The 21,512-nt window shown below is 45.6% G+C and overlaps 1 protein-coding gene across 2 annotated transcripts in view; it reads right to left on the reverse strand.

Moving 5' to 3' along the window:
- Positions 1-18,756, reverse strand: part of ERO1A (endoplasmic reticulum oxidoreductase 1 alpha) — a 30,139-nt gene extending 11,383 nt beyond the window's left edge. For both annotated transcript variants that reach the window (XM_067555131.1, XM_067555130.1), the window contains exons 1-8: positions 18,527-18,756; positions 8,889-9,008; positions 8,082-8,165; positions 6,739-6,777; positions 6,205-6,281; positions 6,051-6,124; positions 4,536-4,656; positions 266-312 (exon numbers count right to left, since the gene is read on the reverse strand). In XM_067555131.1, coding sequence (XP_067411232.1) covers positions 266-312; positions 4,536-4,656; positions 6,051-6,124; positions 6,205-6,281; positions 6,739-6,777; positions 8,082-8,165; positions 8,889-9,008; positions 18,527-18,646 — 682 coding nt within the window. In that variant the 5' untranslated portion in view covers positions 18,647-18,756. The remainder of the gene's footprint in view (positions 1-265; positions 313-4,535; positions 4,657-6,050; positions 6,125-6,204; positions 6,282-6,738; positions 6,778-8,081; positions 8,166-8,888; positions 9,009-18,526) is intronic.
- Between the last annotated feature and the right edge of the window lie 2,756 nt (positions 18,757-21,512).

Below are 21,512 nucleotides of genomic sequence, written 5' to 3' on the forward strand. Positions count from 1 at the left end.
GTGCCCATAAAGCAATCCTGTTCCCAGTCAATGGTCAAAGCTCACATGGATTTCAATAGTACTGACTCGGACAGCTTTTCCTGAGAGGTTACATACCAAAACATCACCCCTCTGCAAGACCCTTTATGGCGTACACACAGTCCCAGGCTTGATCTGAACCATTTTTCTTTTTAAGTCAGAGAGCCAGGAGAGAGAGCTTTCATCATTAATGCCACCAAAACTCACAGGCTGCCAAATAGTTTAGTGGGATGAATAAATGACTCACCTCTGCCAGAAGCCAAGGGATTTAAAGGTCTTTTTATGGTCTGCGGCCTAAGAGACAAAATAATGTAACTATGTAATATCAATATGTACATAATATTTTACTCTGCAAAAGCATTTCATGAAAGTCAAACAACCCAGGAAGGCAACAAACTGCTTCCTCTGCAAATACAGATTTAAGGATGGCTGGCAATACAGGAAAAACGGAATTGTGTCCTGTTTGGGTTTTCTTTACGAGTTAAAAAAAAACAAACAAAACAAAAAACTTGTGTTACACTCCGATGCACCACAGAACAGCAATCCGCAGAACACAAGGAAATAGAAGCAAGACACACGGACAGGTGGTCAATCAAAACATATAATAACCAGGAACCAATTAAGTCAGCAACAGTCTGAATAAAACGTAACAGTCCAAAGAGCAGGTATGCAGAAGCAGGCCTTGAGTAACGCAACCCAACACTACACACACAGGCAGGAACTAGAACACAGAATTCAGGAAGCAGAAACAGACAGGAAGCAATAAGAAGCAAGGCAACACACACACACATACAAAGTCATTGCAGTTTCCTTCTCTTCTCCCCAGAAGTTCAGAAGTTCTTTGCCAGAGGCACCAGGTGATCTTGTAGGTTACCCCTTTGATTCAGCTCAGGAAGTAAATGCTGTTGGTGTGGCACAAAACTCCCCCAACTGGCTATATATCATCACACGCAGAAAGTATCTTTTCCCCTCTCCGTTCCCCTTTCAGTGGGCAGCACATCTTGCTGGTTAGCAACGCGTTCTCTGGGTGATAAGCGCACTCACCACACTCCGTACCCTGCAACCCACCAGATCATGCCACGAGTATCAAAAACGCTTCCAGCCCCTCTCCTAACATACACTGCTTGTCCAGGATAGAATGCATGGACTTGGGCGTGGATACGCTTCTTGAAACTGACGTATTTCCTACCTCATCCCATCAGTCATCTTCCAGGATGGCAAAGGGACAGGATGAACCTTTTCTGTCAGCATAGACAAACTGGTGCTCAGAGGCTGGCTGAAGAGCCGACAGAAAGGGGTTTCTACAGTACATTCATGAAGTGAACTCCAAATATATAAACCACGACGCAATGCAAGAGCAAAGGGCGTGGTGACATGTCTCCAGCACGTGAGCTGCACGCTTCTTCAGAGTCCCCTGCTGTCTCTCAGCTATCGCATTTCCTTGGAGATGGTACACAGCAGATTTACAGGGCACTGTACCAACCCCCGTTGGAAAGCCTTCAAGCTCTCGATAGAAAACGTGACCCGTGATCTGAAACAAGGCTCTCTGATAGGCCGAACATCGCAAATTAAGAGCTTAGGCAAGAAATGAGCTCCATTGAGGTGCCTTATGAATTTATGAATGCAAAGGGATGATGTGAGTAATACTCTATAACTGTCCAGAGTGTGTAGCCCGCAGTGCAGTTCAGGGGCTAGTAGGATGATGGAAGAGAATTGCAATGGATAGATCTAGAAGGGCTGGTTTCAGAAGGGCTGGAGGAGCCATAGTTGGAGGCATTTTGCATGCTGAGCCCGCCTTCACACAGCGCCGTGTCTGAGTGCAGCCCTGGCCACCAAGCAGAACCATGCAGATGTTCCTTCATTTGTAACTCCCAAATGTTCTTCCTGGGCCACATCTAGGACTGTTTGTCGCAACGCTGCTGAGACGATCCTCTGGGCTCCACTGCATAAGATGTGTCTGTCCCGCTGGCTGGATTGGGGAGGGGGCATTTATTATATTATTTAATATCAATATGTCAAAATCATAATAATTCATGTGCCATGTCAGGTACTGTTAGAAAGGCTGTAATGTGCTAAGTGAGATGATGATGTTTATGTTCATGTGTTGTGTGTGTAATGGAAGTTATGGATATGTTTGATATATCTGTATTTCAAATTGTGCTGTGTCTGGGCGACACCCCAGACAGGATGGCTGTAACAATAGCCTGCTTAATGGCCCATTAAGAAATTCACAGGTACAAGGGACCCGGGGGAGAAGCCAGGGATATACCTGATGAGTCACCAGGACTTACTCATGTGACCCTGGACTCAGTCTTATTTCTGTACATTTCCACAAGCAGCATGGCCTAGGCCAAGGGACATAAAAGGCAGCTACACACTTCAGTTTTCACCCACCTCTGGATCAACCACTCATCTACAACTGAAGCTGTGAAACAAAGGACTGAGACCCATCCAGGTACTGGATGTACACCAGAGGGACTATACAAACCTGCAAACTCCACAATTCTACTAGAAACCTGATCTATATGGACTTTCAAATCGTTAATGGAACAGCATTCGCAGCGGCACCTTTAACAATGTAAAACTTTGCAGTCAAGGCTATGGCTTTGTGGAGCACAGAACACGCAGCTCCACCCACTGTCTGCAAAGCATACAAATTCCAAGCTCTTATAACCTCCGTAGTCAGACAAATGTCCAGATTATGAACTAACCCGGAGGGAAGAACGTTAACTTTGGCCCCCATATCCCACCATGCACTTCAGTGGTGAACCATCAATTTCTACAGTACGGCATACCCGCTCCAGCACCTTGTCACACGAGAAGACTGTACCAAAGGAAACATCACGGTCTCTGGTGAAAGCGGACTTCTGCAGCTCCACATTGATAGGATGTACTTCAGGTCTCCCCTCACTGTGAACCAGTGTACCGCAGCACACTAACGGAAAGTGTCCTTCCTTCCCATAAGCCTGGAACGTAGCAGTTCTAGCCAGGCAGGCAGGGAAATGGGTTAAGTGGTTACTTAATGGGTTACTTCCATGGCGGAAGTAGGAAGTAGGTAGCGTTGTAGCACTCTGAGCGATGGAAGTAGAAGGAACAGTTGACAATTTTAAGGGTAGTCACAAGGGTAGCAGCAGTCGGAGGCACAGGACGCCCGTCAGCCTGAGCTCTCTCAAATGCTTCACTCTTAGAAATGGTGGCATCAAAAGTTCAGATTTCTAGCATCTCCAGCCAAAAAACATTCACCCAGGCGGTCATTGGCTACGCCAATTGTAACGTCTCCAAATTCACAGTCCTGGGCGAACCGCTGCAAACAACATCCAAACTCACGTACAGTTTTGTTGGGCTTCAAAAAAACGTTTTCCTCTTTAGCAGGACAGAATCCGCAGTCCCAAAATACTCAATGAGGAGCTGCACAGCTTCAAAAGGAGGACTTGGGCTACTCTATACACCCCAGAAAAGCGATCTCAAATCACAGGAAAATCAAAGCAAGACACGCAGGTAGATGATCAATCAGGACATATAACTATGGACCAATTGAGTCAGCAACAGTCTGAACAAAACATAACAGTCCAAAGGAAAGGTATGTCGCAGCAAGCCCTGATTAACTTCACACACCCAATATTATGTGCATGCGTGCGCACACGCACGCACATACAGAACTGGAACACTGAGTTCAGGGAAGAGAAACTAGGAAACAAACAAGAACAGCATGCAATAAGCAGGAAGGCAAAAAAAAACAAACAAACAAACACACGCCCTTTGGAAAACCAGGAATGTCAAATCTGGTCTTGCCTGGTTTTGCTGGAGGCCTCAGACATGCCTAGATGGCTCTCCCAGACTTTCACTAGAGGGGAGTGGTGCCAAATATTCAGCAAAGCCATTATCTCCCCAATGTAGGGGCCAGCAAAAACAGATTTAGTGACGCAGAGGATGATTCACCGCTGTAGTTAATGCTGATATGACTCCACTGAAAAGATTGCCCCAACTCCTCTCAGTTTCAATGATCCCCAAATATTCCCCACTCTGTAGCAATCCACCTTCCAGCAAATGCAGCTTGGGCATGGCTCCTTCAGAGCCAAATCAGTACCACCCAGTGAGTCAACCAGAAGGATTAGTTGAGAGCAATGGGAAGGAATCCCTCTCTCTTCTGCAGCTGAAGACACTGCCTGTCCGGGGTTCTTAGCCAGCCTGGGACCCAGGGGCAATACTCAGATCCTACCATGTGGCATTTCAGCAGCTGCCACGCCTTAAAAACAAAAAAAATCAGCAGCAATACCGATTGGCATGATGAGGAAAACGATAGCTAAAAATATTACTATACACAAATCCGGAAGACAGAAATGCCAGTAGGATTCCACTGTCCAGGGACATTTTCATTTTCCAATCACCTTCCCAGAACCCCCCTATTTAAAACAATTGTCTTGGAATTTGTGGGAGACGTTTTCGTCTGATCAGATGTATTTGTGCGCAAGGAGTACTGACCACAGCTCACAGAGAGCATCTCTCAGACCACATACTTGAAACAGTTTTCCTCATAAATGCTGTTCCAGATCTTCCAAGCTTCTGGTCCTTTGTAACCCGTGTAGCGCTCAGGATTAAGGAGTAAATCCACATACTCAGCATCGGGAGACTGTACGTCTGTGAAGGGAAGGACTTAGTTGAGGACAAAAGGAAGTGAAGAAAAACTATATACTCAGGGCCTTGACTCACACTGAGTAACACCATTCTCCTCGAATAGCCCCAGATAGCAGGTGTGAAAAATCGGGACACTTTTTTTGTTCAGGGAAGGGGGAGGGGTAGAGTTACATATATAAGACAACGCTCCTAACATCGGGACGTCTGGTCACTCTAGTAGCCCCACCGAAACCATGGGATTATATTTAAATATGAGTGTTACATGAATAATCAGGGTTTCGGAACCTGGTCCTTGACAATCAATACGCAGGGAATGTCTACCCTGCAAGTGAAGCTGTGACTGTAACATAGGCAGGGGCACCCGCGGTAGCTTTCATCTAGCTAGCATGGGTAATAAGAGTAGTATACATGAGGTGTTACGGTCTTCAGCACCAGCTAGCCACCAGAGCATGTACCCAGAGTCCCCGGGGGGCCTGTCTCCTGGTTGTTAGCCTGTGCTGCTGCATCTTCACTGCTATGGTTACCGGCGCTAGCTAGATTACAACTAGCCCCGGGGCGCCTACCTGTGCCACAACCACACCTTCATTTGCAGTGTAGACGTACCCTTAGTGGTCCTCTAGTTTCACGTTTGAGCCACACCGTGAATCCCTGGAAAACGCTGAAGAAGGAAAGCTAAAACCTGCGTGCCTGCTTGGAAATGTGAAACGCATGATTCAAAGATAGTTACCACTTTGATGGAACTGCAAAGATCAGCTGACGTATTTTTATAGAAAGGAGACTGCATTCCACTGTGCGCACACACCCTGTGACAGTGGGACAGGTTTCCAGCACTCAGCATTGCCAGCTGGAACGTCTCCAGTGGCAAAGGAGTCTATAAAGCCCAGGGTATTTCACTTTGGTCTGGTCTACACTTAAAAGTCAGGCTGACAGAGCCACGGCACACACGGCAGGGGGTGAAAAATTCACACCCCTGAGCGCCATCGCTAAGAAGAACTAACCCTCAGTGTAGACAGTGTCGAATGCTTCCATCTATCTAGCTACTGTCACTTGTGGAGGCTGAGTTTCTACAGCAATAGAAAAACTCCTTTTGAGGCAATAGGAATCATCTACAATATGGCAGTACATGTTCCACGGAAGCACCCATAGTATAAACGTGGCCTTTGTCTGAACCATCACATAGTGAAGGAATATGGAAAGTCACGTTTACCACTGCAGCAACTTTTATAAGGGATCGTCCTTCTTACATGTCTTCAAAAAAGTACAAATAAAGACAAAACCCAAACACTTCAGGCTTACTCGTCTATTATACTACAGCTTATAAATTTTTACAAAGATTTCAGCCTTCGCTATCAGCTTAAATATTGTCTCAATCATTCACCCTAGACAGATCCTCATACCATCAACTTCACAAAAGCTGTCCGAAGAATCTTCGTGCTGGGTCCACTGAAGCATGGCTCGCTGGGTTTCCTCGCTACAGAGCATAGAGAATTTGAGAGTCAATATTCATTTTTCTATCTGACAAACTCAATGATTTATTGAAAAAAATTATACCTCAATGATTCATCAACGGCTCCAAGTCTCTTCGCCTCCTCACATTCGCCATCATGGTTACTGGCTTCTTCTGAATACTAGAAAGCAAAGGGGAAATAGCTGATTCACTGCATTTAAAACCCTTCCCCGAGCCCATTCATGTCTTTGGTCTGATTTTCAAAGGTGCTGAGCACTTACAGCTCACAACTGTCTGTCAATATTTCATCTTTAACTGCATTTCTACACAAGCAGTATTTGAAGATGTTTAGAGGGTCATGTGATTGTGGTGATCATTTTGGATTCCACCTCAAAGTCCTCAATGGCAACTTCTGAAACTCCCAGAGCTTAGTTGTTTTGAATGGAAAGCAGCTTTGTGTGCATTATGACATTTAAAAGGGGCAATATTCTGAACAGCAATTGTCGGGAGGAACAGAGATTGTTTTTGGTACACTTTTTGTCATCTGATTAGAGAGGTTTATATCAGCTGTAGTGAAATAGAACACTAACAAGTCATACCGTTCATACAGTATTTCAGATAGGTAGACACACCCATACCTTATAGCTTGCAGATTCAGTTCCACCAGGGACTTCGTTCTGAAACGCAAGACATAAAGGTGAGACACAGTTTTATCCAATTTCAGAAAACATTAGGAAATTTACCAAAAAGCTTTCAATAAAGTTAGTTAGAGGAGCAATGTGGTTTTGGGATTACGGCATTGGACTCAAGAGACCTGGGTTCAATTCTCGGTTCCTCCTCAGACTTCCTGTGTAATTTATAGATTCTGTGACTAGAAAGGACCTTGTGATCATCTAGTCTGACCTCCTGCATCACACAGGCCATAGAACTTCCTCAAAACAATTCCTAGACAGAGCTTTTAGAAAAGTATCCGATCTGGATTTAAAAATGGTCAGTGATGGGAGAATCCACCACAACCCTTGGTAAATTGTTCCAAAGGCTAATTACTCTCACTGTTAAAAACGTACATCTTATTTCCAGTCTGAATTTGTCTAGCTTCAACTTCCAGCCATTGGATCATGTTATATGTTTCTGTTCTACACGGAAGTGCCCATTATTAAATATTTGTTCCCATGTAGGTACTAATAGATTGTAATCAAGTCACCACTTAACCTTCTCTTTGTTAAGCTAAAGATATTAAGCTCTTTGAGTCTACCACCACGAGGCATGTTTTCTAATCCTTTAATCATTCACGTGGCTCTTCTCTAGACCCTTCCCAATTTAGCAACATCCTTTTTAATCTTAAGCACTTCCTTTAGGGCCTTATTTTCCTTTACACCAAAAGCTTCATATACTGCCATAGTGGTGTAAAGGTGGCTTAACGTACCTCAGTTTCCCTATTCCCTTTAAAAATGAGAAAAATGAAGACTCTGGGAAATATAGGATTGTAAGACTGCAAAGTTTTTTTGTCCCATCAGCAGATAACTGTCGAATAAAATCTGATGTAATCCAAACTATTTTTTTTCAGACAATACCTTAAATATTTAATATTTTAGCAGCTTTAGTAGCTTCCAATATCATTTCTTATCTCTATAACCCTGATCAGAGCCCTACAATTTTGTTAGCTACGGTGAACAAAAGTGTGGATTGCTGTATTTGATTCAGATGCTCATCTTCTGCTTGTCCTCTGTAAAGGTGGGCTAGAGAAAAAACAAGTTAGTGTGGCCCAGCTTTGTAAAGGTATTTAGGCATTGCGGTGCACAGCACTGCAATACCTAGCTAATGTAGGAGTCTAAGTCTCATTTTCATTGACTGTCGATGTGATTTTGGCTCCTAAATGCCTGAATCCCTTTTGAAAATAAGACAGACTCCTAAATTGGCTAGGTGTTGCAGTGCCTAAATATCTTTACAAATCTGGGCCCGAACAGATTTTTGTACTTACAGATGGGCAAGGCTTTACTGCACAGGCGTTTATCCCACAGTGACTGCTGTCGTTCCAGAAAGGGCAAGGTTTCTTCAGGTTTACCTGTAAAGAAGTATACATAAAAAATAATTACATATTACCCATATCCACATAACCAAGCCTATTATCTGAACCACAGCCTAATTTAACAACACTGGTTACCTTAGAAGTAGATCTAAGCAATCATTTTTCTGTAATGAGTCTCATTTAGGGTGTAACTCAGCACAAGGCATGTCTGCCCTTTTATGAAGGTTTAAGTGACACATGGTCCATGTGCTGGCTTTTTTACACTCATAACTGATGCAGCAAGCCCAGAGGTGCCAAGGTTCAGCCCTGGCACAAATTAAGTAGGCTTAGATCCATGCAACCCAGTGACTTTAGAGAGGCTTTTATGGGTGTAACTGCAAGCAGAATTTGGCCTGTAAAGGATCAACTTAAAAAGACTGGATAGATAATGACCAAATTGCTTGGTCTTGTTAAATGCCTCTTCATACGCACAAAATGCAGTGCAGGAAACATGGTTCTCACTGCAACGCTCTTGCCCCAGTAAATGTTTTCCAAACTTCACCTAGCATAAAAACCACTTCCTTGCTCTGCCACCAAAGCCTTTTAGGGAAAAAAAATGCTTAAGAAGCAATTCTTAAAACTTTATATAACTTATTTGAAGAATATGTTGCCTCCAATTAAAATTCTCCTGATAGTATGAAAGCCTGACTTGTTATTATCAGACTCCTAAAACAAGAACTAAAACATGAACTAAAAGATAATTCTTTAATATGAAAATACCTTGTAATGTTTAAAGTAGTCACTTTCCAGAAGTTTATTTAATCTAGGAAAAAGCTTGTTGTTGTTAAATGTATCTATAGTTTCAACATCACAGGTGCAATCATCTAAGTAACCAGTGACCTGTTGAATAAAAAACAGAATATGACAGATAATATGAACAAAGCATAGGGTCTATTTTTAAATACAGTGCACTGCCAGTATTTATGCAAAACGTCTTCCCAGGCTTTTCCTAAGAAGCTGTCAGATAAGGTGAATTAGACTTAACAAGCATTCAACCCTGCTGTACTAGTTTGACATATTGGTTTTTTTTAGATACATATTTGAGAACTGTCTTGTGCCTTTCGCAATACATCTTGGGGTCTGTAAATCTCTGTTGGAGAATGCCCTTTCCCCAAAACGTATTCATATTTGATATATTGCTGAAGAGCTAATATTTCATGGATGCTTCACTCTTCTTTAAAAATCTTAGATTCTGATTGAAACCATGTGACTAAATTATTATACATGTGCCCTCATCTGGTCTACATACCTAAATACTCTCCTTTGGCTACATATATTGTGTGTGTACAATTTTAGGGCCTGATCTAGCAAGATGTTGAATGCTGTGGACTTTAACAGAACTATACCAATGGCAATTGCCTACCTAGGTTCTCATACAATAACAAACCCCTGCATCAAGACCAATTGAGCAACAACAATACCACCCACCAGAACTCACAATAGCCAAAATAAAGTTCTGTGTTTCTAGGCAATTGTGTTCCTGCCATTTACTTGATTTAATCAGAACAGCACAAAATCACTTCTTCCCTCAGTTACAGAAATCCAAGAAAGCATTCACGTTAAATCTAGTTTAAAAAGCCAACCTTTCTTGCATCATTCCAAAGCAACGTGAGAAGACAGATTCATTTGTGGTGTTACTGCACGTAGATTGATGGCTCAAAGAGGAAGTTGCACAACGTCAAATGAGTAGACAGAGTAGGAAGTGAAAATCTCAGTGTTCAAGCACCCCAGACAGAAGCAAGAACTCTTGGCACTTAACCCTTTACATTATGTTGTTGACTTATACTAGATTTTGACACATCAGTCCAACACACAACAATGTGACATTATCCAGTGTGAGGTAATGTTACAGTTTTATAAATTCAAGGACTTAAGACCAAGAAGGACTGTATTTAAATGTATACTATCAGTTTATGAAGTGAATATCCACAGGAAGTTTATTACAGTTTATTATAATAGGTTCCTTTGCCCCCCCGTCCTTCAACACTTTTAAAAAATAGTAGACATCTACAGCACATAACCATTTCCACACACACAAACCACACAAAATATTAGTTCAGTCTCCAAAACTTCTGATCATCATGTATCTCGGCTACCACTCCAATGCACTGGAAGCAGTGCTACAGGCAGAGGCGAAAGGAAAGGCTAATGGGAAACAGAGGATCCTTACTGCTAAGTATAAACTTGTAGTGGTGTTGTTCTAGTGGTTGCCAGTGGATGGCAGGAATAATACCCAAAGAGAAGCAAAGAAAATACCAAGATCTATAGACAGCAGAATTGCTCACGTTGTTTTCAAGGACTTCTTGTTAATTCTCTTCTCTCACCTGCAAGTAATTCATAGGCTTGGTCCTTATTTTTAAGGCACTCGGCAGTTTGGGCCCAGCATACCTAAATGATCTCCTAAAGATCCGGGATGAGGACCTCCTCAGGCCCAAAAGAATTGTGCAAAACAAACCAGAGTAAATCTTGTCTGTGTGGGGACAGAGCTTTGGCCAAGGCTGGTCCCAGACTGTGGAATGAAATCCTACAGGAACTAAGTACCACCACAACCTTCCTACATTCCACTCCCAGTGCAAGGAATACGTCTTTGGCCTGCCTTCTCGGAGTCAAACACAGAGCAGCATAGACATATCAGATGATTTTAGAAATATGTACTTAAAAATTATTGTTGGGCCAGGAAAGAGTGAAAGAATGAACCAGGCAAGAGGTGCCAATCATCTCATTTGAAAACTTCTGGAAGACACTATGGTGGTGAAGGCCATAAACAAACCTGAACAGAATAGCGCTAATCACCACTGGGACAACTAACCACCTTCTTGCTCCCCTACAGGACCCCCAAAGGGGCCAGAGGACAACGGCAATGGAACACTTTCTTCCACAATAAGTGGGGACACAAGGAAAGAAAGAGAATGGATGGAACAGCTAACGTCCTTCACCAAAGCTACCGATGACTAACTTTGCAATGCCCCAGTCTGCTGGCTGAGGAATAAGGAGCCCAGTCTCCAAACTTGAATCTCTTGTATTATGCCAATACTGTGGAATAGACTCCTTTAAAGCAATCACTTGGACAATCTGGACCACAATCAAGGCTTGCTGAATTCAGTGGAAAGGGAAGGCTACATTACCATGCTAGCACGCCTGCTTCTCCATAAACAATGTATTTTTGTTACAGAACTAGGGTTCTGATGTTTGGTTTTGGAGCCTCCCATTTTACAAAGCAAACATAGTAGTATTTGCTGCACCTGGCTTTACATTTTCAGTATCAACATTGAGGATTGGACTAGATGACCTCCTGAGGTCCCTTCCAACCCGAATATTCTATGACTGACATTTCCAGCCCTACATTTCCATGATCCCGTAACTAGGGAATTGCAGGTGTTTTGTTTGCAATGAACATAAAATTAAGAGCTCAGCAATTACGTTTATCAGCAGGCTAAGCCACCCAATTAAAAAAATTAACCAACTAATCCCTAGTCTACACTCATTTCTGTTTCAAAATCCTCATTGCTACTTCCTCATTGCATTCTTCAGTTAAGGCAGGGGATTCATAGACTCTAAGGTGCGAAGGGACCAATAGGGACATGCTGCATTGTGACCCAGCTGACTGTTCAGAGCTACTGGTGCAAGTCTGGGCCGCTAATGATCTGTCTACATGAGAAAAAATGTTCCATTCTAAGAACACGTCCTGCTAGCACCCTTGAAAAACACATAGGATCTGCACATGGAAGTGCTCCAAGGGGCATCCATGCCAAATATTGCTGGGATTAGATTTGCTTTCACTGATCAGCCTGAACTGTTCTGGCCCGCAGCATAGATGGCAGCAATACCAGCATGGATGGATGGCACCACAACTGTTCAGGGCACAAGTGGTCTTTTGAAACTGCCCAGCTTCCACTGCTTCCGGGAGCTGCAGTACAAGGAGACAGGGAGCTGGGTGTAGAACAGCACGAGGGTAGAGACAGGCCACGCAGAGGTTCAGGACAAGTCAGCATGGCTAGTGTAGGCACGTGAAACTCCCTGATGAAATCCTGGTGCCATTGAAGTAAAAGGCCAAATTTCCATTGACTTAACACACTCAGGAATTCACCCTTTGTGCTCCACCAGATTCTAGCTACCAGTCAGGAATGGTCCAGTTCCCAGGCAGACACATGGTCTACCATTGCTGCCCTTCCTGGGGCGCCCATGGCTGGAGTCAACGTAAAGGGAGCCAGTGAACCAGGACCCAGTGAAGCCAGGAACCCTCCATGCTGCTGAGACCCAACACACCAGAGGTCACATAGAAAAGAGCTACTGGGCGCTGAACGTCAGTCTGCGCAACCGAAGTCTCCCAGAGGACTAGAGCAATGCTACTGGGGCAAGGAGAAAGGTGCCACGAAAACTAACAACAGTTCCACTTCACTTTTGCCCAGACCTGCCCTAGAACTAGCCAAGATCAAAATGCGGAGTCCAGCCAGGAAAAACACACTAGACCAGAGGTGGGTTCTTAATTCCAGAGTTCCAATATTCCTTATAGGTGCTTATATGGACACACCTCACCGTATCTGTGTCTTTCACTGGTGCTTTCGGCTCTTTAGCAGAACCCTTAATGTTATTTATTTGGATATCTACAGTGCCGACTGTCACGACGGCTCTGTTTTAATGATAAATATGCTGACAACATATGCCACACACTGGGTGGCAGCTTTCAAAAATAAATATTTATCTGGAACAGTTGTTGCAGATGAAACTCACAAGCTGTATAGTCACAAACATGCGCCATGTGCTTCGTTGTTTCTATGAATCACTGAGCTGAAGGGTTGGTACCCTAAAGCCCAGGGGCTAGGGCTGGTTTTGCCCAAAGAAAAGATTGCAACAATAAAGCTACGGCGGAGCCAAAGAGGGATGGGGTGTGTAAGCGTGACATGAGGCAAGAGGGCAGGGTTGGTTTTGCCCAAGCAAAAGGTGGCAACACTAAAGCTATGATGGCGCCACAGTTGGCAGCATCTCAGCCAACCTCAGCGGCCCAGAGTCTTGAGGAAGTTTGGGGCCTTCTTGTGAAGAAATCCAACTGGGGCTCAGTCTGCCTGCCTAAGGAACTCTCTAATGTCTCGGCATGGCGTGGGTACTGAACACAGCCGTTAGAGCATGGCAATAGTTTGGTACTAAACCCCATCAGATAAAAATCTGACCATGTTTCCTTTGCTTTAGCTCTTCCTCCGTCACCTCGTCCCCTTCAGCAGCACGCCTTGGGGTCTTTCCCTGGTCTGGTTCTCCCCTCTGTTCTGTAGTTGCCCTCTCCACTCTATCCCCCCGGGGCTGGTTTGCTCCATCCTCCCTCGCTTTCTCTCAGTCGCTTCCCCCCCGCTTTCCTTTTTATAGCCCAGTCCAGCTCCCAGTTAAGTCAATGCAAAGACTCCCATAAGCTTCCATGGTAGTGGAATCGGGGCATGTGCGTCTTTTCCTCCCCTGTGCTGTGCTTTCTCCCCAACCCACCTATGGAGAGTGGGGAAGATGGTGCCAGACGACCCTGCCATCTCCACGTGCAGCCAGAACAGGACGTGGGATCACCTCAATGAATAGAAAGAGGAGCATCTTTTAGCCTGTATCAGCAGGTTCCCACCTCCCAGCTCTGCCCGTGGGACTCCACTCAAATTCGGAATCTACTCCTCCTTTTCTGTGAGTGCGCCGAAGAGTTGGCCGCTCCTGGCCAGAGGACGATCTTCAGTTAAGCCCGGTTTCTACCACAGCGGCAGCCCACAGGGGTCCAGTCAGTCCTTCCCCCGCCCCACCTCATCCAGGAGTTTCCTGTAGGATGTGAGAGCCACGACTGGGCTTGCAGGGCTCTCCCATCAGCCTCCCTGGTGGCTCCAGGAGCAAGGCGCAGAGGTGTGCGCTCAGCAGCATCTCATTCTGTGGAGGGTGAAATGTCACCTGCTGCAGCTTCAGTGTGTGTGTCTGCAGCGGGGAGCTACAGCTGCAGCCGACTTAGAAGACGCATCCCAGTTTTGCTCCCCAGATGGTGCCATGGGGACATTTTTGAGTGTTGGTAGGTGTGAATTCCTGCCTCAGTGGCAAGGACGGGGCTTGAAAACACAAACGTAACGAGACCATTCTCCTAGCCCGTTGCTTTGACCATGCTACCCCTTCTTTGCATCCCTCCACACGCTCCCTCTTCCCTGTCTCATCAAACATAAGCTGCACGTCTTCACTTGCAAGGTCCTTCACAGCCTATCCCTACCCTACCCATCATATCTTACTCACTACCGAAACATCTGTTCCCACCGTCAGTGGGGTCATGATGTCAGCCTCCATCATTCACTCCTTACATTTCCAAATAAGCATTTTGCTGCCCCTACTCTTTGGGAGGGACTCCCCAAAGACAGCCACAAAGCCATCTCATTATCCTCCTTCAAATCCTTCCAAAAAAAACAAAGAACAAAAACAAGGCCCATCCTTTTCCATGCTGCCTACCAAAAACCTGATAGCCTGATCATGTTGGCCAATATTGTCTCACTGTTTCCTTGTATTCCCCTGTCTGTCTGTATCCATCTGTTGTCTCTCAGCTTATACTTAGATTGTAAGCTCTTTGGGAGTAGGGACCTTCTTTTTGTTCTGTCTCTGTACAGCACTAGCACATTCATGATGAGGGCCCCTAGGCGCTACGGTAATAGGAAAAGAAACATGAGTTAAAAATCTGTTCAAGAGGCAAAGGCTTTCACAGCCAGAGAACATGTGACTAGAATTACAGCTGAAGAGACAGATATTTTTGATGCCCAATTTCTCACAATTTCAATTATGGCAAGGTACCAAACTGATAACCAAAAAATCCATCATGTGTTTTTGGTTACTTTCATTTGCCTAACTACATGATTTATGACCAAAATCCAGGTTGCCCATCACCAAACAACTGCAGTGTTTCCACAAAGCAATTACACTGGTCGGTAAATAACATAAGTGCAGTAAGTGGCTGGGAGTCCACATGGAGAATTGATTAATGATTGATTAAAGCATCTAATGCATCATAAGCAAGAATATCTTTGTAAAGTTATTGGAACAGGATTGTTGAAATGACATTTAGTGCTAATGAGACAGATGGTAAAACAGCAACATTATGTGAAATTGTTAAGTGTTTTTAGTTACACATGGCTGTTTCTAATAATAAAGTTTCAGAATTGGATAGTGATGGCCTTAATGTAAAGGAAGAACTAACATAGCTGTCAAAAAAGTTAGGCCCAATCTCACCCATGGGAAGCCTCACTGAAACCAGCCCATCTGGAGTCACTGCAGGATCAGGACCTATTTGATCCAGCATCTGGACCTATTTGATCCAGCATCTGAAATGTTGTTAGCACTGGTTTTATCTTAAGTCTTGATCAACACCCCCAATGTCATCCAATGCCATGTATGAGCTAATGAGCACATACAGATTATTCCTTTTTCTTACACAGCACACTACCAGCACACAATCAACCCCCCGCTTTGTGAAGGTGGTAAAGTTCGGGATACCCTGATTATGAAAAATGTCATTAAAAAAATATTCTAAAAGAAAAGACAGCAGAAAAAAAATCTGCTTTTAGAGAGCTCAGATGCACAAGTTACAGTCCCAGATGTTCCCACCCAAAGGAAAAGAAAAAAGAGTGAGGACTTCAATGTGCAATATGCAAAGCACTATTCCACTTCTCTGTACTTTCTGTTCCATTCCGCTTTATAAGGTGGAACTTGCTTTTCATTAGATTTGTACTTGTGTTAATTAATTCCTCTTTCTTCCAATTGCTACTCATCTCTATGGTTATATATAGGCAAACCATCTTTAAAGAACTGAAAAACATTTTTTTATTCTTTATCAGCAGTTTATGTCTCACATCTGAATATCAAGTCTATGAGCTTTGAGATCCACAAACGGAAGGGGCAGTGAAAATGATTGTTAACCCAAGCCAGTTATGCAACTCCATAGTTCCCACTTCCCTTTTTACAGATGGAAAAGAAGAGAGAAAGTTAATGCAAGACCTATTATTGTCACATGGAGGTTACAAGGTTTAAATATGGGTCAGAAAATGAAAGCATTAAGTACTTCATTGTAATTTTAACTTTTTTATGCCCCGAATCCTGCAAGTGAGCCAATACTGAACACTCAGAGGGATTCTGCGTGAGATCCATTTGTATAAATCTACTTGCACGATCTGGTCCTTACGTTGCACATACATAGTATTTTGATCGCTATTTAGACTGTTAAATGTATAGCTTAAACACAGCAGGTCAGATCCTTAGCTGGTGTAAATCAGAATAGCCACACCAAAGTCAATGGATCTATGTTGCTTTACAATGGCTGAGGATATGACCCAGCATATGCAATGTGGAAGAGTTAACATAGCAACAAAAACTTTAATATATATTTACAGTCTTGACATGGGATTTTAATCTCTCTTCTACAAGACAGGCTGTACACAGGATCAATCCCAATACCTGTCGAAATCTCTCTCTCTCTTGCTCTCCTGAATATCAGAAACTCCTGGGAATAGCAAGAAATAGGACAGACAGTGAGATCTGACCCTTAGTTAGTATAAAGATGCACATGCTTGAACTACCTTAGACAGACAGATTAAAGGGACACAGTCACTTAAAAAAAAAAATCACACTTTAGCTGAAAAATGGTTACTTACCGCTGTTACAAATAAACAGAGAAATGAATACAGCTAGAAGATTAGAGGAGTAACTATATGTCTCTATTTTTCAGTTTGTTTCTTTGTGCCCTGGAAAGTATTTTCTATACCCACTCAGTTTTCCCTTTCACTATAGTCAGTTTTCCCTAATTTTGTTATGAGTCTTTCACACAGCAACATGGGAGAGAAATAAATGTAAAAGAAAAAACCATGATTATAAAATCACGAACATCGTAAGGCGGGCTGGGCAGCAGGGTTTAAAACACAGAATTATTTATCATTTTCTTCCTCTTAAACTGACTACATTTCATCCAATTGAGATTTAAAAACTGTCAGTGATCGGAGAATCCACCACGGCCCTTGGTAAATTGTTCCAACGGTTAATTACTCACCGCTAAAAATTTACACCTTATTTCCAGTCTGAATTTATCTAGCTTCAACTTCCAGCTGTTGGATCATGTTATACCTTTCTCTGCTAGATTGAAGAGCCCACTATTAAATATTTGTTCCCCATGTAGATACTTACAGATCAAGTCACCCCTTAACCTTCTCTTTGTTAAACTAAATAGATTGAGCTCTGTGAGTCTATTACTATGAGGCATGTTTTCTAATCCTTTAGTCATTCTCGTGGCTCTTCTTTGAACCCCCTCCAATTTAACAACAATCTTCTTGAAAAAGAAGACTGATGCTGGTGGGACTCAAACCCACAATCTTTGAATGCCCTGTCAACACCAGAAGCCAAATGTATCTGTCACACTACAGAGCCACTGAGCGTTAAGTCCCTTTAGACTCAGGGAATTGCTGATGGCTACAGATCCAACTAGACTCCCCATCCTGCAATGATCCCTAAATTAACTGACCTCTGTACCTGTCCAGAGCAGAGCCTGGTCCAGTAATGATTAAAAGGCTGATGGCTGTTCTGAAATGAGTTTGATGGTCCCAGATCAGTCCCCAGTGGGCAAGTGCCCATTTCCCAGAAACCAGCACCAAATCTGACACACATTGGCACCTTTTTCAGCAGCCAAAGAGCCTAAGGACTATAAATAAGCCTGCAATACTGTCCCTCGCTCCGGGAAGATGGGTCCCCCAAGCTCAGGGAGGAGATATACTGGCCCCAGGGCTGTGTGGGGCAGCATGTTCTGCTGCCGTCTATGCTCTGCCTATGGTTTCATATATTCCCAGGCCAGAAGGGCCCATTCTGATCACCTGCTTTGACCTCCTCTATACCGCAGGCCGGAGAATGCCCCCAAAATAATTCCTAGAGCAGCTCTTTTAGAAAAGCATCCCACCTGGACTGAAAAATGGTCAGTGATGGAGAATCCTCCAGGACCCTTGGTCCACTGGTGGAATGGTTAAGAGAGACCTTTAAACCCCAGCCCTGTCTGGCCAGCCCCAGCCTCACCCGGGGCTGGGGGGACCCACCCTTCATAACCCAGGCTAAGGAGGAGATGATCAGTGAGTGCCAAGGCAGGGCCGGAGGGATCAAGGGAGCAGGCAGGCAGAGGAGGGGGGGAGAGACAGGTGGAGGGGCACTGGACAGGGAGACATGCAGCCATCATGGGGGTGGGCTGGGGGGAGAACACAGACAGCCCCTGGGACGGGCCTGCGGGGAGGCGCCGATGGCCAAGGGGGAGAGGACAGACAGACCGACAGACAGCGCGGGGAGGCGCGGACGGACGGACGGACGGACAGAGGGCGGGGGCGCAGGGCAGCGCTCACCTGGCAGAAGCATCTCTGCTCCGCGGAGCCCGGCCGCTCGGCAGCAGCCGCGGCGGGGAGCGGGAACCGGAGCAGCCCCGCCGCCCCGAGCAGGCCCAGCAGCGCCCAGCAGCGGCTCATGTCGCGCGGCTCAGTGCGGGGCGGCCCGGCGCGCGGGTGGAATCCAGCCGGCGGCTCGGCTCGGCTCCGCCCCGCGCTGGGCGCGGCCGGGGAGGAGGAGGAGGAGGAAGGAGGCGGCTGCGGACGTGCGGCGCCGCCCGCACCCCGGGGACCCGGCCTGAGCTGGCCGGGCGCTATTGGAGGAGCCGCCCGCGGGCAGCAGCGCTGTGTCCCCGCCCGCCCGGTGACCGCCCGGCCCCGCCCCGCCCATGGCCCTGCTCCAGCCAGCCGCCCCACGGCCCGAGCCAGGCCGCACGGGGATCTGCCCTGCGCCGGGCCGCGGGCACACCGAGCCACGCCAGGGCACTGACCGACCCCGGCCTGCGCCGGGCATCACACGAGTCAAGGCACCAAACTGTTGTTCGCTTTCCATGCCTTCCCTGCAAGGACACAGGGAAGGGACCTGCACCCGTGCACCAGCCCGTAGCCGTTCAGTAGCGCACCCGATTATGCCACGGAGAGCACCTCTGGCATCAGCCTGTGCCAGTGTTCCCACCAGGTGTCGGGCTTCGCTACGCCCCCGCACCAAACTGTGCTAGACCAGGGTGATACCCTGCGGGGAACGACCAGCCACGTGCAAACGGGGCCAATGTACCGTGGCGCCCATGCACTGAGCGGTACAAGAGCCTAGTCCCGCACAAAACCATGCTGCTGCACACCTGTACCGCACAAACCTGGTGGGACTGACTTGCGCTGGTGACACTCAGCGCCGCTGAGGACTGGGCCTGTATGCGTTACGAGACTACAGCCATGCTGTTGAAAACAGCCATACAACTCAAAACACGCTCAGTACAACTTCCACCCGGCAAGGTTAGATTATGGCTTAACCTAAACCCTGATCCTGCCAATACTTACGTGTCTGAGTAATTTTACCCACATCCTACTGAACTTACATATAAAGAATTTACAGGCTCGGACCAGTGGTTTGTAAACATGCTGAGGATGGATACAAACCAAGTAAGGGCACCTCACTATTTGAAACTAGTTTAAAAATGGTTACATGTCCTTGTGTGGTTTGGTCCAATTGGAGTCAAGAATTTTTACCATTTCTCTACAAACTACTAAGACTTACATTTCTCCCTGGGCACGTCACCAGCAGGTAGAACCCTGACACAAGCATTCTCTTGAGAGCAAAAGGTGTGGTGCAATAATGTACAAAATGAGTCATTCTGCAAGGTCAGTCAGTTGTTGCAACCTTAGTGCAACTCTGGTGCTTCCTGACTGCACAGTAGTTAAATAAACTTCTTTGTTGGTTTACCTGCAATTGACTTCCCTATGCAAATTGCAACTTCTAAGCCATTTAATTATTCATGTAATTGTTACACCCACACCCACCATCTGAGGACGCAGCACCTCACAACTGCCCAGTAGGAAAGGGAAATAAAAATAGCCCTGGCTTTTCGGGAAGGGAAGTTAAGTCATGGAAGCATTTTCAACCCTGGGTGCCTAAAGTTAGGCACCTAGCTCCATGTTTAGACACCCGGATAAAAAAGTTCTGATTTTTGAAATTGTCAGTCCCTCACAGCTCCCATGGACATCATCCAGCACATCTGAAAATCAGGCCACTTCTATTAGGCCATTCCTGCAACTGACAGCATGGGGATGGATTGCTGTGTCCATACAGAACCCCAGTGGCTTCACTATCTGTCCACATGGACTGCATTGGAATATCGGGGCATAAGGCCCAGATTCTCAGAGGTATTCAGGTGCCAGAGGTGCCCATATCCCTTTAAGGATCTGGGCCTAAATGTCTAAATATGGAATTAGGTGACTAAAGTTAGGCACCTTTGCACGATAATTTTTGCCGGTGTAATTTGCCCAGGGTTAGACAAGCAATCTGTAGCCATAGAACTCAGGTCGTCTGACACACAGTCCTGTGCTTCATCCACAGAGCTCATCATTTTGCTGCTCACGTTTCTTGCATTTGAAGTCTGCTCATTGTCTTCCTGTGTCTCTGGGAATTCCAGGTGGAGGTTTGACCCTGGCCCTACTCTGGAAAGTTATCTGATTTGCATAAATTGGTTTCTGTGGTCCAGGTTGTGCCCACAAGATCAGCACACAAAGCAGACCTCTGTGCATGGATCTCACCATCCCACGAGGAAAAGGGCTGGAAATCAGCCTCCTCTTTTGCATCGTCCACCTAGTCCACCTCCCATGGAAGGTGCTCCATTGGGTTGGGATCAACACAGTGGGATGACATGACAACTGGATGGTCCTATCACCGAAGGCAGTGGAAGTTACCTGCGACTGTATTACCTTGTCCACAGCACTGCCTCTGCCATTTAAATCGGTTCTGAAGCAGCAGTGGTGGTGGGAATCGTGGCCCTCAGTACCAGGAAGAAGGGAAAGGACTGTGGTCAGGGAAGGGAGCCTCCGCCCAGATGGCCCCTTGTCTTCTGTAGATCCTAGGGGACCCACAGAGTTTGATTGTCACAGTGTAGGACATCTGTAACTATATTTACCATTACTGGTCTGGTTAGGGCACCCACGCTCCGGCTTCCAGCTTTCAGCCATCACCTCTCTTGGGAGGCCATGTCTCTCTCCCTCCTGACCGTGTATTTCCAGATAAAACAGTTCTCTGTCTTCACTGTGTTATTCCTAGCAAAAGACATTCTGCCTAAGCAGGCCGGCTTGCTTGCTTTTCAGAGAGCTGCCTCTTTCTAAGTGTAGCCTCCCTCCTGTTCTCTGGACCAGTATGAGATTGTTCAAGCCCGAGTAAATCTGCCTTGGGGCTTTTTATACAGATTTGGGAAACTGGGCCTGAAGCTCCTCTGTGTTGTGTCTCAGTGGGAATTCACTTCAGACCAGACCCACTCAGACAAACCAC

This window comes from Emydura macquarii, unplaced genomic scaffold (genome assembly GCF_026122565.2).
Source record: "Emydura macquarii macquarii isolate MOO-44397 ecotype Brisbane River unplaced genomic scaffold, CSIRO-AGI_Emac_v2 contig_1551, whole genome shotgun sequence".
Classification (NCBI taxonomy): Eukaryota; Metazoa; Chordata; order Testudines; family Chelidae; genus Emydura; species Emydura macquarii.